This window comes from Rhagoletis pomonella, unplaced genomic scaffold (genome assembly GCF_013731165.1).
Source record: "Rhagoletis pomonella isolate Grant_MI unplaced genomic scaffold, Rhpom_1.0 Rhpom_scaffold_00006, whole genome shotgun sequence".
Classification (NCBI taxonomy): Eukaryota; Metazoa; Arthropoda; class Insecta; order Diptera; family Tephritidae; genus Rhagoletis; species Rhagoletis pomonella.
The window spans coordinates 58,591,682-58,610,929 of record NW_023458560.1 but is presented as its reverse complement, the minus strand read 5'-3'; the positions used below and the strand labels follow the sequence as shown (position 1 = coordinate 58,610,929).

At 32.4% G+C, this 19,248-nt stretch overlaps 1 protein-coding gene across 1 annotated transcript in view; it reads right to left on the bottom strand.

The window, feature by feature from the left end:
* LOC118742001 overlaps positions 1 to 16,546 on the bottom strand; it is a 76,627-nt gene extending 60,081 nt beyond the window's left edge. Inside the window, exon 1 of the mRNA XM_036473966.1 lies at positions 16,244 to 16,546. Within this exon, the coding sequence (XP_036329859.1) occupies positions 16,244 to 16,394 (151 nt within the window). The 5' untranslated portion in view covers positions 16,395 to 16,546. The remainder of the gene's footprint in view (positions 1 to 16,243) is intronic.
* Positions 16,547 to 19,248: the final 2,702 nt, after the last annotated feature.

Here is a 19,248-nt window from a genome sequence, read left to right as displayed (position 1 = left end):
AAATTTTAAACTTTAATGAGCAGAAAATCGCACAAAACTTGCGGGGTGAACATTTTTCAAAATTTTCGTTTTTCGCCAAAATCGTAATTAACACGCTGATTTTGGCGCCGGCAGAAAGATATGTACATACAATAAGTACCTATTCAATACATGAGGGTGCATCACCAAAAAAAAAAGTTGCGATTTTTCCACGGGAATTATATATAAAATGTATTATATTTTAAGACTTCTGTCAAAATATTTCGTAAAAATATTAAGATTTACGTGAGCTGGACCGATTTGAAAACATGCCCAAAAACCGCATTATTTTGATGCCGTTGATAAAATTTTTAAAAATTTGTATGCAGACTTTTTAAGCTTAATGTCTTCTATCATCGGAGGAGATTTTTTGGGGAAAAAATATTTTATGAAACCATTTTATTAAAAAAAAAAACGATTTTTGGTGGTGTTTTCAAATAGGGCTAGCTCACGTAAATCTCAATATATTTCCGAAATATTTTGGCGGAAGTCTTAATATATACAAAATTTTATATTTCCGATGGAAAAACAGCACCGATTTTTTATTTTTTTTATGGAGTGTGCACCCTAATGTACATCCATACATATATATTATCTAAGTATGTTGGCACCGAGGGCATCATTCGGAAAGAACTAATTGAAGAAAAGCAAATTGGTGCGAAATTTTAACAAAAAAAATTGCTAGAAATGTTAGCTCAATTAATTAATTGGCAGCGCTACACGTGAGATTTTGAGTAATGTGTTTTTTTTGTAAAAAAAACTAAGTAATTAATGAAAAATAATAATAAGTATATATCTAATGAATTGGCATGAACAACTAAATAAACAAACTTATAAACAAAAATTAATAAACAAATTGTGAATAAAAATTTCTCGAACACAGCAGGGGCGCTTAATTAATGCTCATACGTTTAAGAAACGAGGGTGGCTCAATAAGTGGGTGACTTTTTGTCTAAAGCATTGTTTTCTGTTTCAAAGTAATTTCCTTTCACCTGTATAAGCTTCGTGCCAAGCGTGGCGTTTCTGCGATGTTTGTATTACCTCAAAATACGCGTATTTAATACACGAAGCTCTCAAAAATGGAAAATTTTGAGCGATGCATTTATTATTGCTTTAGCCAGATCGATTTCTTCAGGTTTATGCTGGGTTAGTTTGAAGTGGCAGTCTTAATACCGCCAATTCTGGATAGTGGCAGAGTACGTTCTCGGCGTTTTGTAAGTCCGGGCTCACTTTCTAAAATGGATGGAAATTACTTTTATTGAAAAACGCTAAAATATGACTTGCATAATCGGGGATGATCTGTCTATCTGTCTTCTGGTAGTATTACCGAGTTAGGGTTTCGACCAGAAGTGTGTTAAATAGACCGAAAGTGCATAATATAAACCGGAAGTCCATGCCAGAAAAAAGTTTCCGACAAAAGTTATGTATTTTTATTCGAAGAATCCGAATCTGGTAAAAAACAAAAAATCTTGCATCTTCGAGTATAATTCAATTGAGGTAAAGGAGCGCAGATAGCACAAACTATGTATATATGGCACCTTTTTGTAATTTAAGATTCCCATGCTGGCCTATTATGGCGTGGATACATAAAAAAATAATATGTCATTTTCTCCATTTCTTTTTCAGAATTTATTCCACAACCATCGCTTACCGTGCCGTACTCAGTTATACATATGTATTAGACTGCATCACCAAAAAAAAGTTGCAGTTTTTTCACCGGGATTACAAAATTTATTATATTCTAAAACGTCCACCAAAATATTACGGAAAAATATTAAGATTTAAGTGAGCTGGACCGATTTGAAAATACCTCCAAAAATGGAGTTTTTTATGAATAAAAATAGTTTCTTAAAGAACTTTTTGAAAAAAGTCCCCTTAGACGATAAAACAGATTAAGCTTAAAAAATCTGCATAAAAATATTTAAAAATCTTGTCAACGGAATCGTAAGAATGCGATTTTTGATGCTGTTTTTTTTTTAATTTTTTCAAAGATTGATTTAGGAAAAACTTGAATAATTTGGCCAAAACTATTCTGATTTAAACTTATAGTAGAAACTTTTTTTCACACTGTTTTTATTTCAGTCCAAAAAAAGTCATTCGTGTCCCAATTTTTTATTTTTATTTTTTCAAATACCAACGCATCTTAATTCAACTTTGAATGACATTCGTTCATCCTACTTTTCTCTTTCGTCCTTTGAATGAGTGCATTAACAAAGAAATAAAAAGAGTGAGAAAGTACCTTTCCAATGACACCTATTTAGTCTGAATCGGAAGAGTTTAGGTTCAGTTAGTCAAGTTTTTCTTATACCAATCTTTGAAAAAAGTTAAAAAACAGCATCAAAAATCTCATCATTAGGATTCCGTTAAAAATTTTTTTAAATTTTTTTTAAATATTTATATGCAAATCTTTTAAGCTTAAAGCGGTTTGTAATTTGAGGGGATTTTTTCAAAAAAAAATCTTTAAGAAACTATTTTTTTTTTTCATAAAAAACTCCATTTTTGGAGGTATTTTCAAACCGGTCCAGCTCACGTAAATCTTAATATTTTTCCGAAATATTTTTGTGGACGTCTTAAAATATAATAGTTTTTCTAATTCCAATGGAAAAATAGTACCGTATTTTTTTTTTTGTATGGGGAGTGATGCAATCTAATATGTAGGTATGTATAAACATACTGTAAATAAAAATGCACTCGATGAGTTATGGGCCTTTTAGCGACCACTGTGTAGCTCATAGGCTTTAATTAATCGTTACAGCTGATAAAAACGCACTGAAAACAATAAGTAAAACAACAACAACAACAAAAAAACGACAGCAACTAAATGCGACACTAAACTAAACTAAGAACTCCACGCGACTTAAAATAAGTGCATCTACATAGCGACGTACTAGCAAACAAATACAAATTAATACATTCATACATATAGAACAAATATAAATAGATTTATGCGCCAGTATGTATGTATGTAATTCAAACAATTTGAGCGCCAAACTTTTTATTTCCTTATACTAAGGCTTTTTTTGGCTACTAAGGCTATTTTGCCGCTGCTTGTAAGTACAATATACATACATACATACATACAAATATATATACAAATGTGGATGGATAGTTGCAGCCACTACTGACAGACGCGGCCGGCAATGTTGATGGTGGTGGCGATGACGATGACGATGATGATGATGATGAAGATGAGTTCAAAAAACGCATTTTAACTTGCATGCACAACAACAAACATGCACAAGTTCAGGCGTGTGGTTACAAACAGACATACATACCTTGTTGCTGCTGCTGCCAGACATCGAAAACTAAGCGTTTTAAATGATACAGAAAGATCGTGTCTAAAAATGGATGCGGACAAGAAAGGCACAAGTGGCGCGGCAATGGCAACACATACTAAATATATAAACATATACATACATATATGTAGTACACCTAGTAGGTATGTAAGAGACAACAAAATGGGCATACACAGCAACAACAATAAGGGCAAGTCAATCATGAAAAAAATAGTAGCAACAAAAGAAGTCAAGAAATCAGAAGAAAAATCTATAGCAACTTTGTGCTGCAATTGAGTGCTTGTGTGTGTGTGTGCCTGTGTGTGTGTGTGTGAGTAAGCAGCAGCAATTTTTCACTCTCATAGATAATATCTATGTTTTTTTTTGTTTGTTGATTTCATAAATATTTAGCTGCTATTATTAATATTAATTAAATGTATTAAAGATAAACCTTAGAGGCAAGCACCAACCAAGCATATTTGTATTCATGCATAGGTACTTATTTATTTTTGTGTCTGTTTATACATTGTTGCCAGCACGCTGGGTTTTTGTTATATCTGCATGCTTTTATTATTTCAACTTTCTAAGTATAAGTAGCAGCAAATATTTATCGTATAGCAGCAGCAGCAGCGGAAAAATTTGGTGCGCGCCGCTGCAGCTATCGAATGGATCAACGGTAATTTATCAAATGTTGCGCTACAGCCGAATAGTGTAGCAAAGCCCTGCAGGAAATGTAACTAACTCTAAGCTAACTTTAAGTTGATTAGGAAGGAGCTAAAAGTCACTTATTGTCTGTATATTTTCTTTGACGAAAGCTAACTGTATTTCTATGGCGATGGCCGCGAAATAGTCAAGGGTGGTTTGGTTTACCTCTGCATTTGATGTAACTAACTTGTAACTAACTACTTTTGGACATAAAATATCAATGGGAAAAACAAAATATTTTTTTAATTTATTTTTTTATTGTTTTTTTTTTTATTTACTTTATTACATTTCATTTTTGTTTAAATATTCTGCTGTAGGTGTTCGAACTCCGTTAGACATAACTTCAAAATGATAATAGATATGAAATTTTGATTTTCCTTTTATTTGTCCTTAATTCGAAAAAGTATTTGCGAAGTGCAGTATGTTTAAATAGAAACGGGTTTAAAGAAAACAATCTCCTTCATTACTCCTGCATTACTTGTCAACTAGTTTCACGTTAGCTTTTTGTAGCTAACAACAGGTTATATATTTTATAGAAATCCCGCAAAAAACTGACTACAAGTGGGTTATTTTTTATCAATTGATAATTTTTTTCTGCAGGGAGGCGACCAAAATTCGTATGCCATTGGATGTACATATTTGGATGCTATTGTATGTAGTTAAATAATGCCAATAAAATGTGCATCTCACTGGCGAGCCTCGCAGTTCCAGTTTTTTTTTGAATGAAATTAGTTTGCAGGTCTTTGACTTTTTCTTCAATAGATCTATACTTCAAAGTTAAATACATAGTTTTCGCATTGGTCAACTAAAATATTAGCAAATAAAATATTAGAGTGCCTCACCAAAAAAAAATCGCGCTTTTTCACCGGAACTGTAAAATTTACTATATTTTAAAACTTGCGCGAAAATACATACTTATTTGGAAAAAAAATTAAGATTGAGCTGGACTGATTTTAAAATACCTCCAAAAATCTCCATATGTTTATTCTGTTAATAAAGTTTTAAACATTTTCTAAGCTTAAACACTTCATCAGCTGAGGTAATTTTATGGAAAAAAATATCTTAGGAACTAATTTTATTTATAAAAAATGGATTTCTTGAAGTACAGTGAAGCTCGCATAGGCGGACGCTCTAATAAGCCAACATCTCCTATAAGCGGGCACATGCTTGGACTTTCCGGACTTTCCGATAAACGGACGCGGACACTCAAACAGCTCTAGTTATGAAAAAAAATCTCCCATAAGCGGACGCGAAGCTCTAATAAACGGTCAATTTTGCTTCTTTTTTTTTTTAGTCTGATGTTGACTCTGGCGCATGTATCTACATATGTATGTATATGTACTCAAGTACATACGTTCATATCCAAAGATGTTTTCTTTTCTAGAAAAAATTTTGCCTTTTCATTGCCTTCTTCTTGCTGCGGCCGAGGCGGGCAATGAGATTTGTCGATAGAAATGAAAACGCCATAAATTTGAATTTACTTACCATTCATTCAGTTTTTATCAATTCAAGAATAAGTATTTTTTCATTAAGGAACCCGCAATTTCAATTTTTTTTATTTGAACTTTAAGTGTATTTTTTACGAAATTCCCATAGGCTGACTAAAAGTAGGTGACCATCGGTGTCCGCTTATGGGAGCTTTCACTGGAGTTTCAAATCGATCCAGCTCATGTAATTCATAATATATTTTTTTTTAATAATTATTTATACTTAGGTACTAAGTATATTTATTGGAATATAAAAAGTCCGATTGAAAAATAGTGCCAATATGGAGAATGTATTAACAATATGTCAGCACGTTCTGAACAAGAATCCTAGTCTCTTTTTTATTATTCGAACTTTTTGGAAAAAGTTGCCAATGTACACACTTAATAATTAGTTAAAACAAGAAAATAAACTTACAGGCACTGAAAAAAAATTTAAATGTAACTTCTCGGAAAGCACTGCGTCCCTGTGTCTCTTGTTCATGAAGTTGTGGTTGCAGCTCACGGTTTCTGCAAAACATACACCGATAATGGGTCGCAGAACCACAGTTCTCCAGTGCATCAGCCAGTTCGTTACCCTCAACATTACACTAGCGATGAAGCTATCAAAGATAATTTCTAAAGTGGTACGAGCATTTTTCCGCGCCATCTACTATCAGTTAGCCAGTTTCTACAATGAATACAGTGACTTAAACAAATGACCACGTGTTGATTTATTTTAAATATTCGTAATGTTTTTCGAGATAATTTTTTTTTCTTTTATTTTCTATGAGAATAACGCCCAAGCTTTAAGCAAACCCATATAAATCACAGTTTCAAACTTTATACAAAATTTAGCAAAATTCAACAAATTTTCATCAAAATTTCAAACTTTTTAATCTGAATCTTTAGAACATTTATTTTTTGAAATTTATTGCACAGTGTTATTGATAAAAAAAAAATTGTATTAAAAAATATTTCCTTTGACATTCCCAAATAGAAATAAGTTAATAGCAAAAATATATTTTTAAAACAAGTATGAACCAAGTCGGACTCCTGTGCCACCTATCGGCAAAATTTTTTTGTGGAGTTATTCCTTTTCATATATGTAGTTATAGTATATTAACTAAATATGAACCAAATCGGACCATAAATACGGGTTTACCAAATATATCGACTCCTGCGCCACCTATTGGATTATTTCATCTTTCATATTGCATTGTTATCGGTTTATGAGCAAAGTTTCAAATTTAAAGTCTCTAGCTCATCGGGAAGTTGGTGAAATATTGATTGCAAAATTCCAGGACATACAGTTTGCGATTTATTTTACTTTTTTGTGAGTTTTAAGAAAAATAAATATTCCCTAGATTTACAAGGGAATTTCCTTGGATTCAAAATTTTGGAAAATTAAAGCTTCTATAACTAAATCATTTATGAAACTTTTTTTTTGTTGTACTTATTAAGAAGTGTTTGTGGTCGAAACTCCACAAATCATGAACATAAAAATTCTCGTTATGAAATTACAAATTATCAATTTTGGCACAACATAGAGGAACGGCGACGATCATTTCCGTATATTTAACTAAAAAAAAAATTTAATAGTGACGCATTGTTCCCGCAAATCAGCGATATATATTCAAAGTTACTCCATTAACCGCTTTTGGTTTTACGCCTTTTTCAACTTACGTCAAAGCATTTTAGGTACGTATTACTTATAAAATATAAATTATGTATTTAATAGGATTTTCAAGTCAATTCAAATGCTTTTAGTTTTTGATTAAAAAATTATAAAAGAAGTAGTTTAAAAATTCAAAAATTCATAATTCGTCTAATATACATACAAACATATTTACATACATACATACATATATGTGAACATGTTTATACATGTGTGTAGCTATCATTTAGCGGCCTTTTAAAACCTCTCTCACACACGCATACAAATATGTATTCATTTTTAATCGCGTATTAATTCAATTTCCTAGCTTTTTATGGATTATTATTAAGCGCTAAAGCGAATTTTATGATTAATCAAATAGCCAAAAATTGAATATAATTTAGTAGAAATAGTAATGATAAAAATAAACAAAAAAAAAAAAATGTCGCCAACCCACAAACAAAAACCAATGCCGACAGCTGAGCAGCCATACCGCCAGCAAACAGCCTGAGTTACAACAAAAGCGAACCAATCGCCGCCAATGGAGAGTGCCTCATGCCGCACTGCGGACACGCGGACCGGTTCAAAACACGTGAATCAAAGAAAAAAAACAAAAAGTTGATCAAAAGCCAAGCAAACAACATAGAAACATAAATGCATACATATGAACATATATGTATATGTATATGTCAGTGTGTAATTTGAAGATTGTTTATGGCGCATCATCAACATCGTTAACTTTTTTCTGCTCTTTTTTTGTCCATTTAAATGCCTGCGCTCCCAAAATAGTTTCACATTTATAATTTTTTAATTGATTTTGAAGGCAATATTTATACGTACATGTACGTATGTACAACAAAATATTAGGTGTGTTGCTTGTGCGGCTACCTATCATAAATAAATTTATACATATGTACATATTTTGTGTGTGTATTTGTATTTTTTTTTTTTTTATGTATACCATTTATTGTATATTTTTTAGTTTTACATTTCCTACCAGTTTGGCATTACCGATGTTGCTCATTGCTGCCATCTTCATCATTATTTGTGATTATTTTTTTAGTAGCTACATTGGCTTTTACGGCATTTTTAATTAAGTTTTACAACAAATTAAAATACATATTTTATGAGTATAATTTGTCTTAAACTTCAACTCCAAAAAATGCATAGATACATATCTAAATAGTGTTTGTAGAGAAAAATTTAGAAATCGAAAAATAAAACTGAGCTCGGTTTAATACAGTGGCGGAATAACTTGTTTTGTGCAAACCTCTATTACAGGTGCCACAAATTTTTTAAAAATCATTTCAAAATTTTTTTTTAGATATCTAGAGGGTTTTTAATTTTTCGAATAACTGACCTTTGACCCCCTATAGCATCTGGAATATAAGTTTGCACAAAAAAAAAAAGTTATATACCGTTTAAATAGGAGCAAAAGGCGTACCACGACTATGTTTTTACTTTTTTTTAGTAGTTTCCATACAGTAATTAAAAATAATTTTTTTTTTACCAAAGGTCCACCAATTTCGAACTTCGAAGGCCCATAGCTCGATTGTGGAGGCTAACTTCGATACACGGAGAAATTACTCTTTTTAGTTATGACTCAATCTCTTAAAAAAAATTGGTTTGGTCCAATGCCCAGCCGGGTGCTGTACAGTGTAATTTTTAGGAAAACTTAAAGAAAATACCGATAGGTTTTTTTTTCTTGCTTCGTTCTGTTTCATAAGTTTTTGGTAATCTTTGCTTGGCCCCTGATCCCTATATTAAAAATAAAGCAATTAAAAATTATATTTTCATCATTAAAGTAAAAATACCCCTTTTGCAACGAGTAGCAGTTTTAAAACAATATTATAGATTTTTGTAGAAAAAAAAAAAATTAAGCCGCCCTGTGGACACACGTGAGTGCGATTTTCCTGCAACATCGTGAGCACTTACGAAATTGCGCAGATATTGATTGACCGCATCTGCGTCCGCATAATTGCGCAATGATTGATCAATTTCGTTATTTTTCTGAAAAATTATATTTGTATCATATAATTTTAACAATGCCTATCAGTTCTTCGAAATCACTGAATTTACAAAATTTTCAAATTACTTAATTTTCAATTTTCACTTTTTTGTTGTATTTTCGAATAGTACAATACAATACATAGTTGAAAGTCATGATTCAATAATAAAAGGTTTGCTCAAAAAACAGTTTTCTCGCTCCCTCTTGACAAAATCGGCTCCCTTAGCAAGGCACTGTGTGTGGGCTCGTGCGTGTGTGCAAAGCTTTTGTAAGGGAGCTAAGGGAGTGTCAAAACTCGAATCTCACTAATGAGCAAACCTTTAATTATTAATTCATAGTTGAAAGTCCCAGCAAGTTTGAATATTTTCGCAGGTTTAGAAAATAATAAATATTCCAAAATTTTGAATTTTATGAAATTATTAAATTTCCTAAGATTTCTTATTTTGAGAATATTTTGAAATGTACAAAATTGTTGTGGTTTTTTGAAATTTTTATATTTTCCAAAATTTTGAGAATTTTATTTATTCTGAAATCCATACTAAAATGTAAAGTTGTGAAACATGACAAATTGTCGAAAAATTCGTATGTTCATGGTACTTGTGTATAAAACCTAGAAAATTCTTAGAATTCTAAAATACTTCCAAAAATTTTCCACTTTTCTGAGCATTTATTTTGTGCTTTGTCTACTTCCGTACATACCAATTTAGTAAGTTATTCACCATATATGTTGAAAAATTATTCCTCCCCCCAAAAATTGCTGCTGGGTCCGCCCCTGTTTAATATGAAGTTATTGAATTTTTAATTTTAGCTCTTGGAGAATAAACTGACGCCCGGTTGCACCAAGCAATTTCTTATTTCACAGCCTGACAAAACTTAAAATGGCAGAATTTTGTTCGAAAAATTTGTCATTTTTAATTATAACAGTCTGATCAATTTTAGAATTATCGAGTACTTTTCGGATCGGATTCTTTGGTATCGATACTTTTAAGGATGGATTATTTTTAGCATTTAGTACTTTCTTTAAATATACACATTTGTGGAAATCTCACAAGCAAATTAATATATTAACTCCAAATTACGTCAAATGAATTGTTAACTGTACTGAGTAAAAGTATTGTACCTGAAAATAATTAAAAATTTAAATTTAGTACATACAATCATTTCTGAATACCGATAGACGTAAATAGAACTCAGTACTTTTACGTATCGTCTCTAGACACGAATAAAGGCGCGAGCTCGAAAGTTGACGGCGAAAAACGACGCATAAAAAAACTTTTGCGTCAAAAACTCTTAACATACTTCGCCGAAGTTTTTCAGAGGCATCTTTTTTCGCAAAATTTTTTTACGCGCCTTTTTTCGCCGTCAAAACACTATCGCGCCTTTATTCGTGTGTAGTGACGGTATCTATTCGACACTCAATACTGAGTACTTTGAATTGATCCTGAGTGCAAGTAGCAAGGCGAGGATTAGAACAGAGTATTTTTGAGTACTTTCAAGTTATTTTGAGAGTACTGAATACCATTTAATACTCAGTATCGATAATTTTGAAAATCAGGTAGGTACTGTCGATCCTTTTGAGAATCGAGTTCTGACATCGATACTGCCCACCACTTGTATTTACTTATTTGGCGACAAATTCTATTGCATTTTATATAGTGAAAACACCTTTTCTAATCTCCCCTTTTTCCGTATCTCTCCTTTCCGAAGTGCGTATACAAAATTGTAGCTGAATCGGAATGCGATAATTATTTTTTGTCTATGTTTGTATGTATGGGGACGTGATAAAGTCTATTCACAGCTTTCATTTAAAATTAATAAGTGGGAACTTTCGAAATATATTACGTTTAAACTAAAATACCCTTTGGCTTTCGCTACTGCATCAGTTACGAGTAAATTTGTCGAATTCCATTTGGCTAGATAGTCTGGCAAATCTGACAAATCTAGTAAATTCGTTGTATTTAATTCAAGTATTACTCCGTAAATGATTTGAATTGTAACACCAAAACCAAATATATCGTACGATTTCCGGCTCGAAATCGATATGAGAAAGTACCCAGCAAAAAACACGATTACCACAGAAGCGAAAGTGTAAACGAGCTAGGCGATGGGAATCGCTTACGCTTTCGCTTCAGGAAGGCCTTATTTTAACATGGGCATGTCATTGGCGGTAAGCCCTTACCCGCAGCATTACCTTCAAACGAAGCGAGAACGCATGGATAAACAGAATCCAGAGAAGCGAACAAAGAATGCCTTACAGAGAAACTAATGTAGAATGCCCAGATGAGTACATACTTATTTATATTAAATCAGAAAATGTCTTAAAAGATTAAAATTAATTAAAATTTTTATAAATCAGTTTTTATACAAACATTTGTATGTATTTCGGTATTTAGATTTTACTTAAAAATCGGTATGTACATACATGCATATTTAATTAAGCTTAAAATTGTACTTCGTCACTCATATACTTCACTTCATTGACTGACTTCAACTTCGCTGCAAATTGAACAAAGCAAAACATGATTTTTATGCGAGACAAATTTCCACAGAAACTAACGGTAGAAAAAGATTTTTTGGATATTCATTCTATTTTTCAGCTGACTAGGATGCAGCATTCTATTTTGCATTCCCCGAAATGAAGCAAAGAAGCGGACTAAAAAAAAATATTGTACGACATTCTACTTTGCATTCCCTGAAATGAAGCAAAGAAGCGAATTAAGAAAGAAATATTATAGGGCATTCTACTTTGCATTCCCCAAAATGAAACAAAGAAGCGAAATAAATAAAATATTGAAGGACATTCTACTTTGCATTACCGACAATGCCTAAAAGAAGCGAAAAAATTCGAAGGCATTACAACGCTATGCCTTCTAGAACACGTTACCACTAAAAGCGATTACCGATTTTTTGCTGGGTAGTGGAAACCAAACCGTCCCTTATGCGATTTTTTATTTTAGAAAATTTGAAATTCCCTACATGACAAAAGAGAGCTTTTTTCCAGTGCCCGCCAGGTTAGATCGCGTGCCTATGAAGTGGCTAACTGTGATTTAGTTTCATTTCGAACTGTGATTTTCCAAAAATGTTAGAAAAGTACCAAATTTTTAATAAATAAACGAAGACTCGAAGTAGTGAACGCTATTATTTATGAAGAAAAATAAAGAAAAGCCGACGGCAAAAAAGCCAAATACATTTGGGCTACTGAAATCGCTAAATGAAGCAAAGTTCGTTACCTAAATTCTACTTTATATTAATTAAACTCTGTTGATATAATTTTTAAATATTAATAAAATGGGTATGTAACGCAAATTCGGTATTTAAATTTTTAAGTGCAAATTTTGTAATGCCTTTTTCCTTTATAACTTAAGTTCTAAAATTTGTGAAAACTGAAACTAAAATTAAAAACAATTAAAATTTAAAAAATTTAGAAAAAACCAAAGCAAAAAACTAAAAATAGGAAACTATATTTTCAAGAGTTTTAAAAAAGTTTCAAAATTTGAATTAAAGTAAAAACAGAAATAAAAAAAAAAAAATAAAAAATGCACGAAAATTAAAACTAATTATAATAAAACAAATGGAAAGCAGCATAAACTCAAAACTAAAATTAAAATTAAAAATTAAAAAAAAATAGAAATACAAACAAAAAATAATAAAAACTATTTATCAGTAAGTTATAAAGTTATTAGTTGTATAAAATATTGAAAAACTGCTGTTCCTAGCTGGCACTGACATCCATTTTCACCCCTCGGATTGGCCCAAGAGAAGCTATGTAGACATATTTCAAAAGATAAATTAGGAGCGAAAAAAACTATATCCGCAGCCATGGGCGTAGCCGGGTAGGGGAAGGGGGGTACTCGAGCCTCGCCCCCCCCTAACTTTCAAATTTTCCTTATATATATATAAAATAGTACCCTGAAATACCAGCTTAATAGGGTCGAGCCCCTCCCCCCCTAAATTTCATTCTGGCTACGCCGATGTCAGCAGCCATAGCGCACAAAGTGAAATTTTAAATTAAAGTATTTAAAAAGAAGAAAAACCAGAAAAGGGAGTACGCCTCATGCATAAAATTTTAGCTCAAGCTCCGACTCGATTTTTACGATTAATTCTTGAGCTCACTTCATCAGTACAAAAATGTTGCCTTCACTTTTTATGCATGAAGCCCAGCGTGTTTTCGGCACAAGGGGTTAAGGTGGTTGTTCAAATAGGGGCACACTTGGACCGTAAACATTAGTCCTTTGTGTTACCAGTACACACGTCAACTTCTAACGAAAAACCTTGTTTGCCAATTTTGCAGGCTGCAGGACTAGATCACGGCCTCTATAGAATTCGATGTGATATTTAATCTCACCGCATGGGTATACATCGGGCATTGTCATGTCAATACACCTATGTAACACTATTGGAAATTGCGACTTTGTGACCCCAAGAAAATAAGACAAAATCTCGAACCACGCAGAACGAAAAATTGCACTGAAGATGGCACAACGCCGAAACCGGTATTTTTCTCAGAGTGTATGTATTATTCTCTCTGTGGGGACGTATAAGTTGAAGTTAGACAAGTTTTATAAATCTCTTTTCGAAATTTGAAAACAAATATTGAAGCTGTATGTACCGAGAATCGCACCCGACTGCAGAAGTTTGCGTTGTCTTGGAATTCATCAAAAAACAAAAAAAAAACATAAAAAAACGCAGAAACTGGTTTAAAATTTTCTATGAATTGCAAAGTGAAGGGCTCTCTTAGACTCGAAAAACTGAAAACCCAAATAATCGAGGCTAAAAAATACATTTCATAAAAATTTAGATATCTGCTGAAAAATTCTAAACTAAAAAATCTATTTCATAGCATGATACAAAAAAGAAGGTAGTTTCAATAAACAACTTTTTGATTAAAAAGCAGATTTTTGACAATTGCTCAGTTGTGAAAAATTCGAAGCGGCGTTACCCAATTGTAAGTTTTTTGGTGTGGGAGATTTATATCCTAAATTTGGGATTATAAGTAAAATAGTTGTGTTAATATTTACCTTTTAAAAATAATTAATATCTTATCTTAAAAACGTTTAAATTTTACATTAAATTCGATAACACAAGTCAAGTGTCAAATCATTATTTTAATATTAATACAATTAGTGAACATATTTTAAAATTTTTTCAGTGTCCTCATGTCATCTGATTATTTCACAATGTAGTTTTCTATATCTGATACGATGATTCTGATATAATTCAGATGAAATTATACATTTCGACGTGTTATTTAATACATATTGTCTTTGTTCATTTAACAGCAAATGGAATTTACTTTGCGAGCCATGGCCGCCAAATTTTTTCAGCAACACATATTGTTTTCAAATGAAATTTTGACACACCCAAAAGTGAAGTATAAAATAAATAGATAAAACCTAATTTTCAATCAAACTAATTTGTGTAGTTCATGGGCGTCTTTTGGTAAATGTTCTGGTGACTGTTTTAATATATCCTATCTTATTATATATTTCTTAGCTTTTCTACATTCTTAGAAGTTGAGAGAATGGAGTCTAATGTTCGTTTTTGGTCAACTAAGACGTTTGATTTCATTTTTTGCAATCATTAGTTCATTTTCCTTGAGTCACATGCCCACACCGGCTATACCGATTTTTTTTTTGAAATTTCGGGCACAAATCTTCCAAGAATGGTTATAGGCTAAAACAAAACCGATATCTAAAGGGATGTGGAACCTCCCACACAAATCGAATTTTTCGTAGTGCATATCTCTGGAAGTATTTATGGTAGAGTTCTGGAACTTGGTATGGATATACGTATGTGTATGAAGTCAATCTCATGGAAAAATATGGGTTTATTGGAAAATGTAGCATGTCACCGTAGAACTTGGAATAGAGGTAAATGAAATCAATCCAAAACCTATGAAAAATGGGGTTATATGAAAACGATCTCGTAGCCAGCTACGAGAGCTAGTGGTATAAGCCATATAAACTAAAATTCTGGTGACGCATAGATACCTCTGGAAGCATTTCCAATGGAAATATGTACAGAAAAACGGGCGCGACACCTTCTGGAAAGTAACACACACAGGGTGTATCCCTAGAACCATGTTAAGCTAAACCTTGAGGGATTACATTACTATAAACTGTCAATTTTCACACAATTTAAAATGTACATGTGTATTTAAAAATGTCATGAAAATTGTGTTGCTAGCTTCATTTTGCAAAAATGTTGCAAGCTTTTTCACAGCATGAACACTTTGCTGAGGAAATGTTGTGAAATTTCACACTTATTTCACAGAAAGAAATTTTATATGCAATTTAACAGCTTTTTCACGTGAAATAGGAATAAAATATCTACTATGCTTAAGAACAAAGATTTTTAAATCGACAAAAAATTAATAAGAAAATTTGAAGGATTTTAGATATTGGGTATGGTAGCACGAAATGTCACAATCTGCTTAATAGTCAGGTTGTTAATATGGCGACGAAAAAGTGACAATGGAACTACCTTGTTTTTTGTATCATGTTTCATAGAACAATATGTAGGTAAACAAGTAAAATTTTCGTGCTAAAATTTTAATGTTTTCGAAGCCTTTTTCATTGTGATGGAAAAGCCCTTTTATAGATTAAAAATTATACGTAGCAAAAAATTGTAAGAAATATTTTTAATCATTTTGGTATTTCATTAAAAGACAGTCGATCTAATTTTTTTACAAAGAATTTAGTGAAGTCATTTTGTGGTAAAATGTGATGTACAGTTCTAATCAAGAGCGATTAAAAAAAAAAAATTTTACTGCGGCATCGCGTATGCACAGCTGGTTAACCCTATAAAATCATAGAGAGCAAGTAGGCAAACAAAAATTAAAAACTATTTTGATTTGCCACTCACGTCTACAAAAAAAAATACTAAACAAAAATAATTACATTTTTCATAAATCCCACTTACAAAAAAAAAAATCATTTTTCCAACACGCGCGCTGATATGCCACACTTTCCATTTTAAAACAAGTTTGCTTGCCACTCTAATTGAAAATTCACAATTAAATTTTTATCCTGGCACCGCTTTTACTTTGACTCCAGTTTTTTCCAGCTTTTTTTCTACTCGTATTTTAAGTACAAATTTAAAATTTCAACACACTCACCTTTCTCAGTGCTACGTGCACGATCTTTCAGCTGTTTGACGATTCCATATTTAACGGTGCCAAATTGTATCATTTTATTGATCGTTTCTTGATGATTATCTTTGAAATCACTACGCATTTCACACAAAACAGTTGATATATGATTTTTCATTTAAAAAATATATATATTTTATATTTAAGCCTAGCATCCAGCTCGAACGTGAAATCTCAAGAAATATTTTATTTGTAAAATTTTTTCTAAAATTATAAGCGAAATTTCAGCTGTTGAGTTGATTTTTGTTTGCACAATTTGCTTTGATTGAAGGTAATATTACATTTACATTGAGCCCAAATGCGTCATTTGGGCGAGAAACCTCAAATGCGAGGCCAAATCACACATTTCTCCATACAAATTCACATTTCCAGAATGACGCATTTCGACGCATTTACACAAAATCACGAAACAAATGCGTTCCAATTGCCGTACTATTTTATTGAACGCACTCAGAAACAAAAGTTCCACAAAAGCTTTGGTTTGTCTTTGACATTTGGAATTTTTCAAACACAAAACAAACACAACGAAATAAATAAATCTTTGAAATTTGTGTGTAAAAATTGTTAATTTATACAAGAGCTTTACACATTTTTAGTTTAATCAAAGAATAATTGCCTTTTTGTGTCCAAAAAGCGTTAACAATATAATAAATGTAGTGTTTGTTTACATACATTTTGTTTTTGTCTTCCCTTTTCATTTGATGAGAAGTCAAAGCAAATGCAGATCAAGCAGTGTAAACACCTTCAAATGACTGATTTCAAATCACGCATTTTGGTCCAATGTAAATGTAATATAATGCTGTTGTTATGATTTGATTTACAAAATTATTTCCAGCACACAAAATTTAAACGCAGACGATTTCATTTGCCATTACAAGTCTCATTAATTGTTCGAAAGCCGCATTTTTGAAGGCGCTTGGAAGGCGTAACTTCTTGTTCCAGCGATGTGAATTAGGCGCGACATTGACACGTTCACAGGTTTTTTTATGTGTAGGTGAGATAAAATTTAAGCGAGTTTCTTCAATTGCTTGTTGCTAATTGAGCGCGGGTGTAGTACCAAAATTTTAAATTTTTTGATTTTTTTTAATTGGAAAAATTTTTTAAATCTGCATTTTTTTTATTTGTAGTATGCAGTAAATACTCGTTTTTCGAAATCTAGAAATCGCGAATTTCCTTTATTAATTTGTATTATTTTTTTATTAGAATTAACAGCGTGGCGACGAATAACTGTTACCCAGGTTTTTTTGAGAAATAGAAGAGTCCTTTATAGATTTTGCGAAAAAAGTATGTTATTGTTAATTTTCCACAGATTTTACTTTAGTTGTATTAATTAGTTTTTAAATTTTAATCCTTATTTACATTTGCCAGCAGTGTAAACTTTGAGAGAAAAGTTCATTTGGCACGCAGGTCCTCGTCAGTTAATTTGTTCCATATCTTCTGTAACCATAGGCTAATTTTCTCCATTTTGAGTCCCTTATACTCCTCCTTCTGTCCAAAATAAGGCCTCATACTCAAAAATCTAATAGACTCGGGACTGGTGACTAGGACGGCCATTCATTCGACCAACCTTATACAGTTTTTTTTTTTTTTTGTACTTTTTTTATACAAAGCCTAAGAAAAAATACACCTGAAAAAGACTTGCGTGCCAAATGAACTTTTCTCTCAAAGTTTACACTGCTGGCAAATGTAGATAAGGATTAAAACTTAAAAACTAACTAATACAACTAAAGTAAAATCTGTGGAAATTTAACAATAAAATACCTTTTTCGCAAAATTTATAAAGGACCCTTTTATTTCTCAAAAAAAAACTGGGTAACAGTTATTCGTCGCCACGCTGTACACAGCCGCGTGCTTCGCGTGAGCCTTGCGCATTTTGTATCTACTAACCGCCGGCGTTTAGTATGTGATAGGTAGTAGGCCCCGTTTTAATGTTGTTGATTGCTCATACGCTCGGTTGTTCGATTGTTCGCTGGCTATTTGCTCGCTCGCATGCTTGCCTAGCTACTACCTTGTTTACGCTACGCGCTGCCGTCATCAACTGTCATCATCATATTCATTTAAACTTTAATAATACTCGCCACCGCTCATAATGTGTAATATCAATAAATTCGTACATACGTCGCCGCTGTTGCTTTCAATTACAAACAGCTGTAGTGTGTGTGTGTTTGTTGTTGTTGTGGGTATTGCTGCTATTTTTGCTTTTTGTTGCAGCTTTTTTTTCTTGCTCCAGCGCTGATGATGAAAAATTGTATTGCCGTTGCGTCGCTATTGCGCTACTTACTGCGCTGCTTCTAGCTTCTCCTGCTGCCTAGCTATGCGCCTCTGGATCTGACTTTTAAGCGCTACTCCTATTATACACACTCACGCACGCGCCTACATACACGCATGTGTGTGCGCGCAAGCAATGCCTATTTTTGGCGCTGCTGCTGCCGTCGTACGCAAGGCTGTTGCTATTGCCGGCAATTTGCGGAGCTCCTGAACTCCTCCATTTACAAATTAAAAAAATTTTTAAGTTGTAGGTTCTTAAAGCTTTACTTTATTACGTACACTTTAAGCTTAAGTCGCTGTCTTAGGCCTTTATTGCGTTCTACGCTTCCGGGATTTTTTTATCTTTTACCGTCGGAAATGTATTTTTTCGGAGTTCGCCGGCCAGTTTGTTGTTTTGCAAGTCGCTCCAGCGGTTTTCGGATATTTTATTTTATTTTTTTACAGTTATTTTCTATAAAAAATTTTATTTATACACATCAAAAAATCTGCATTTGCCATTTTCAGCGTACTTGCTTATATTTCACACACTTTACGTCTTTTAAATCACTCGCCATTGCGCTGTGTCTTGTGTCTGCTCGCTTCTTCGCAAAACAAAAAAAAAATATTTTTATTTTTTCTTTTTCTTTTTCAATCCATTAATTCACACTTTCATCGACAAGTCAATTTATGTAATTCTATCAATCATTTATCAATCCGCGCATCGA